Source organism: Lactuca virosa, chromosome 7, assembly GCF_052849685.1.
Source record: "Lactuca virosa cultivar CGN04683 chromosome 7, Lactuca_virosa_CGN04683_v6, whole genome shotgun sequence".
NCBI lineage: Eukaryota > Viridiplantae > Streptophyta > Magnoliopsida > Asterales > Asteraceae > Lactuca > Lactuca virosa.
The window spans coordinates 86415910-86421984 of NC_136432.1; the positions used below are offsets into that span (position 1 = coordinate 86415910).

Sequence of the window (6075 nt, forward strand, 5' to 3'; positions counted from 1 at the left end):
TTGCATAGATCCCTCATTACGTTGCCGTTTCCCTCCACTAGAAACTAACACTCGAAAAAAATCTTGTATACATACACATTCTGGAACGTATAAGAAAACTATCAAACAAACAAATATGCAATATATTGCATATATGGAACAAAAACACACAAATACCCTAAATTTACCTCTGGAACAGCCCTCCGGATGTACGGCCATTTCGGAGTAAATTCCGGAATAAATATTTTAGTCTGGAACGTACGAGGTGTCAGATTCCGGACCGAATTCCTACCAACCACCACCACCAACTCCGAAACAAAAATAAATACTTTGGAATATCCTATTCTGGAATACTTTGAACGACCAATATCAGGAATGACCTTACATACTCCGAAATACGATATTCCTGAGAAAAAAAAGGCCATTTCTCAAAAATAAATAAATAAATAAATAAAAATAAAAAATTATATAAGGATTAGATTAACCCCATTTCCCTATTATTTTCCTAAGTTGTACGAGAGTTAGCAAAATAAAATATTTACAAAAAGATAAATGCAGAGAAAGATGCGGAGAACACACCAAGCGCACAATAACAAAAACAATCTAACCTCTTCGAACGAGTCATTAATTTCCTCAATACTTCTTGTGCTGTTGGAAACCTCCTCCCACAATTCCTGTTTCCTCGAACATCAACAACACCGCTACACTGAGCAACATCAAACTCACATTGAGGAGGTATACTATCATCAATCAACAACTTGCTTTACGATTTGATGGATTTTCGTTAGTTTCTTTTCAGATTTCGATTATATGCTCTTCGTTTTAATCGATGTATCAATTGTACCGATGCAAACACCTACCTTTTTCTTATAATGTTTAATGTTCATTAATGAAATTTCTTTTAGTTATAAGGATTATCATCTCTTGATTATCTATAATGTCGTTTGATTGATTATTTGATAGACTTCGTCGTGCTGTTGATTCTGATTAGTTTATCTTGAGATTTCGATTGTCTTCTTCGTTTCTCTTGAGCACCGCTTGATTATCTGTGATGACATTTGATTGATCGTTTCTAGTAGTGATGCGTGCGATTAGTTTTGAGTTCATCAGAGTATCAATTCATATTTCGATTTAAATGATAGTTTCTTTTGAAATTTTGATCGTGTTTTTTGTTTAAATTGGTATATGAACTGCGCCGATACCATCGCTAAAGTTTTGATGATGTTTAATGCTCGTTTTTTAAATGTTTACTTCGGATTAGTGGCGTTTGATTGTTCTCAAGACTTGATACTGATGCTTGCGTTTTGTTTTGAGTTCTTCAGAGAATGATTCTCTATACACATATTATCAACAACATTTGTTCCTTTTGTTTGTGTGTGTTTGTTGATCAGATTTTATAGATTTAAAAATGTTTTTACCTAATCACGATCAAGAAATCACTGCATGTTTTGTTATTGTTAAAAAGTGGATTAGTTTTCATACTATAATGACACTTAATGATTTGTTTAACCATTATTATTGGCCATAAAATTTGGACATTAGGTGAAGTCATGATGTTCTTTGATAAAATATGTATGTTTAAAGTTATTACTTTTGACTAATCATATAATAATCTGATTTATCTTTCAAATTTGTCATGAGCAGATTAAAAGGACTTCAATTTGGGACAAAAGAGTGAAAGACAAATCTTCCATTATGAAATATAAGAAAGGAAGTATGGTGGAGGTGTTGACCAAAGACAACTTTTGTCACCATTCTTGGCGTTGTGCCAAGATACTTTCCAAAAATAGCCACAATTATACTGTCGCTTATGATGTGTACCCTGGTTTTACCAACAAAGAAGACATAGAACAAATATCCATGAAATCAATTCGACCTTGTCCACCTTTATTAAAAATCACAGAATCTTGGGTTCCTGGTGATGTAGTTGAAGTCTTTCACAATCTTTCATGGAAGATGGCAATTGTTTTGAAGGCTTTTAATTTAGATCAGTTTGTAGTCAGATTAGTTGGATCTTCCCATGAACTCAAAGTAACCAAATCAGAACTGCGTGTGCCACAATCTTTTCAAAATGGTGAATGGATTGTTCTTGACAAGTTTAAGACATTAATAAACTTGAATTCTTATAAAGATAAGGTTTTGAAGTACAAAGAAGATGTTGTGAGTAATGATAGTGTCATGAGTTCTAGTGACAGTTGTAGCATTTATAGCTATAATGGATCTGATTGTTTTGAAGATATTGAAAGGCGTGATAGTGATGCAGAGTCCGTTTGTGAAATGGAATATGTTGATGATGATGATGGGTGTGTTTCATTGGAGGATGAAATCCATAGACTTGAGTTGAATGCATATCGATGCACAATGGAGGCATTACATGCATCGGGACCTTTAACATGGGAAAAAGAAACAATGGTAACAAATCTTCGTATGTTGCTTCATATATCAAATGATGAGCATTTGATTCAGATTAAAAACTTAATTTCTTCAGCTAGTAGTAATACTTGTAATAAATGACAACCAACCTGACTCTTTTCTTGGTAAAACTCAATTTTCCTTCACATAATTGTAAAAAGCATTTGTACATTTTTGCTTCTATTGTTATATAAGAAAATGAAAATTACTGGTGTTCAATAAATTTGGGTAGTTATATGATGGTTGTGCGCATATTAAATGATTATTTTGGGGGAGATTATTGATGCTTAGCCTTGATTTTCCAGGGCCAAAGTACTGGCTTGAACATCTTTTCTAGTGAAAGCAGGATCATATGACATGTGCAGAATCAGATCAGACAGATTTATATCTGAGTATACATGTAAGTCTCAAATTATAGATTTTCTTTAAAATACAGGAGCAAGATCTCACACGATGCTCAGGTATGGAAAAGCTTTTACTTTAGATTCTTTACCTTGTTTTTTTCGTAAATTTTTCTTATTGGTAAATTATTTTATTTTGGTTTCTTTTCGTTCCCAAAGATCACGTTTGTTACATGGGACAAGGCAAGACAAAACAGATTGTAGTAACATGTACTATGTTACTAGAGTGATGTTAGTATTTCATATTTAACCCAAAAAGGTGGGATAGGCTTTGCCCTCGATCTCTTGTATGTGCAAAAGACGTGAATGTCTTCAACATGCTCATCATCAAACATATCCACAAACGTCGATGATTGGAATTGATGCATTTTCGATTTCTAACATTAAATGAAACCTTGCAAATCTTTGTGGTAGATAAGGGGTTAGGGGTGGATCCAAAGGGTGTCTAAGGCATGTAGTTCACACCTAAAAAAAAATAGTATTTTGGTTTTTGTAGTGTAAAATAAAGAGTGAATTGCATTGGTAACGTATATCTTGATTTTGTTTTTGAAATAATAATAATGCATACCTAGGTTAACACTTTACATATTTGACGATATAGGTTATTGATTGAGGTTAAAAAAACGTTTGAGAAAAAGATGATGTAGTCAGAAAAAATGGAGGGAAAGAATAAAAAGGACGTATTTGTAAGGGCAAATTAATCATTCGATCACTCATGCATGTGTCAAACCGTACGTTTAGTCTATATTTTCAAAAGTTAATTCGGATTGTTCCTGTGTTTACTTCTTCTTGCACGCTTAGTCTCTATTGACATGAAATGACTATTTTACCCTTAATAATTTCTTTTTTCATTTTCATTTATTTCTTTATCAGTTTTAAATTAAAAAAAAAAAAACAAATATCCCCACCCCTCCCCTTCCATTTCCCCATAGATTACCCATCATCACCTATCACCGCCAACACCTTCGGCTGCACCACCATCAACGTCAGCACCTTCGACACCACCACCTATCACTACCAACTCCTCCTCCAACCAAACCATAATCTAAAAACCATTCACATGCCTTTGCCTTCGACTTCTTCCCCGATTTGAAACCCTAAGCGGAAATCAATATGAACATATGTGAAAAAGGAGATCGATCTGAACATATGTCGACGACTTCTTCCTTGATCTGAACCTTGCACAAGCCTTCTGCCTCGATCTGAACATATGTCGACAGTTTCTTCGGCGATCTTAAAACCCTAGCCGGTCGGCGCACAGGTGAAGAAGGAGATTGACGACTTCAGGCGTCACTGCAAGTGCAAATCATTGGTGGCGATTTGAAATCCTAGGCAACGATTTGAAACCCTAAGCGGCGACAGTGATGGTGTTCGTGAAAGCTAGATCTGGCATATCTTCTAGGTTGAAGGTGGTCGATCGGACAAAAGTTGTGCTTATTGTTGGTGGTTGAAAGTGCTACAATATGTGTGTAGGCTATTATTTTCCGGCAAGGTGGCGGAGATCTTAGATCTGAGACGAGGGAATATCAGGTGATCATCAGAGAAGAAGGGGTATCTGATTGGAGAATGAGGAGGAGGAGAGTGAGGTTTCGGTTCTGAACAATGAAAATGGTGGTGAATGGTGCTCTGACGATGGTGGTCGGCGGTTCTCCGGCGATGGTGGTGGTCGGTGGTCTCGTGGTGGAAAAGCAGTGATGGTGTTAGTGATTTTTTTTGTAGGGTGAGGTTTTGTTGTTCATAACGAGAGAACCGATGAATAAGGGGATGAACCATTTTTTCTAAATATAATTACTAACAATAAATAAATAGAAAATAATTGGAAAATAAATAAACAAGGGTATTATCGTCATTTCAGATTTGACATGGACTAAATTCGTAATAAAACCATATATCAGGAATGAAGCGTGCAATTTTTAAACTAACGACGGTCCGAGTTAATTTTTACGTGCAAATTTTAAACAAACGAGAGACTGTCCGCGTTAATTTTTAAAAATAGTGATTGAACGTGTGTTTTGGCACATGCACAATGGACAATTCATGCAATTTAGCATATTTGTAACGAGTGTCTAATTACTATTATGTCAACTTTCTCTATCATGTGATTAAGTCATGTCACCATTAAGTTTATTAGGAAAAGAAACAATACCTTGGTTCGTACTTTGAAGGGGCTGATAAAAAAATTAAAAATCAAACTCTTCAAATTTGAAAAAAAAAAGACTTAGATTTCTTAAGAAAACCTCAGTGGGGCGTAGAGTTAAGATTGTTTGAATTTTTGACATATTTTCTTGTGCAAACGTAGTTTAAAGTGTGTATGTATATGTGTGTGAGAGAGAAGTAATATCTAATTCATCACTTCCTGTTATCTAAATCCAAAGAATCTAATATATTATTCATATTGTTGTAGCACTGATTTTTTTTTATTAAAAAATATGTTTTTAGCTTTTCAATCAAAATAGAAAAGAAAGGATATGGATTAATGGAAAGATGAGAGAAAGAAAGAAAAAAAATATTGATGATATACAATTCCAATATGGAAGGTCTACAAGTCATCTCACAAAAAAAGTTGTGTAATAAAGCATTAATACGAATTAAAAAGATAAGGGCTATGATTAAATGGCATAATTATAATATAATTATGCATCATTTACTCACAATCTTCCAATGTTCCACTTTGTAGATGGTTTCGATAACTTGTTTACTCAGTCCAATAGACATTGTGGCGTTTTCACAAGATCTCTAGGAGTTTCAGTTTACGAGTTGAATACCTTGTTGCTTAATGCAACACCCGTGAATCAGGGATAAATGTTTGAATGTTCAATTTTTAATATAAATTCTATTGGAAAAACCTGATTATTTGCATCTCTACCTACTGGCTACTGTTACTAATAATTCACCCTTTACCTCACAACCTCTCTTACATTCATCATTCAATGCTTTGAAACATACATAGTAGTCGGTCGAGGTTTACTATCACACCACCTTTACATATTCAATTTGGGTTTGATCTTAGCAGCTCATGAGCATAGGTCGAAGTCTTTGCATAACGGTCACCTAGATTACCTTTGAATTAACTCTATGGCCTATTTTTTTGGACCTACAACATTAACCTACTAACACCACGTGGTTAAATTTTTGCTTCATATCACCAACCATTCTCCAATAGTTTATCTAGAGGCTTGTTTGCAATTTCAGTCATATAGTGTTTTTCAATCCACTCAGTGAAATAATTTTCCCATATTTAAACTTTATTGAACAAGCATATGTATCTGTTATACTTTTGATT

At 34.3% G+C, this 6075-nt stretch overlaps 1 protein-coding gene across 4 annotated transcripts; it reads left to right on the forward strand.

Annotated features, from left to right (window-relative positions):
- The first annotated feature begins 514 nt into the window (after positions 1–514).
- Positions 515–3540, forward strand: LOC145123561 (uncharacterized). Of its 4 annotated transcripts, none has more exons than XR_013715192.1 (4): positions 515–714; positions 1624–2391; positions 2697–2852; positions 2952–3539. XR_013715192.1 is itself a non-coding variant. In XM_079058772.1 (4 exons), exons 1-3 carry the CDS (start codon positions 532–534, stop codon positions 2745–2747), a joined length of 1002 nt encoding a protein of 333 aa, XP_078914898.1. In that variant the 5' UTR covers positions 515–531; the 3' UTR covers positions 2748–2791; positions 2952–3539. The 4 variants fall into 4 exon arrangements, 3 of the variants coding, with proteins under 3 accessions (XP_078914898.1, XP_078914897.1, XP_078914895.1); XM_079058772.1 differs by having other exon boundaries at positions 2697–2791; XM_079058771.1 differs by having other exon boundaries at positions 2697–3540.
- Positions 3541–6075: the final 2535 nt, after the last annotated feature.

Excerpts from the sequence above, each read along its gene's own strand:
- LOC145123561 (XM_079058769.1), top strand. The coding sequence starts at position 532 with ATGCAGAGAAAGATGCGGAGAACACACCAAGCGCACAATAACAAAAAC. Across the intron at positions 715-1,623 it reads ATCAAACTCACATTGAGGAG|ATTAAAAGGACTTCAATTTG; the intron begins GTATACTATCAT and ends TGTCATGAGCAG.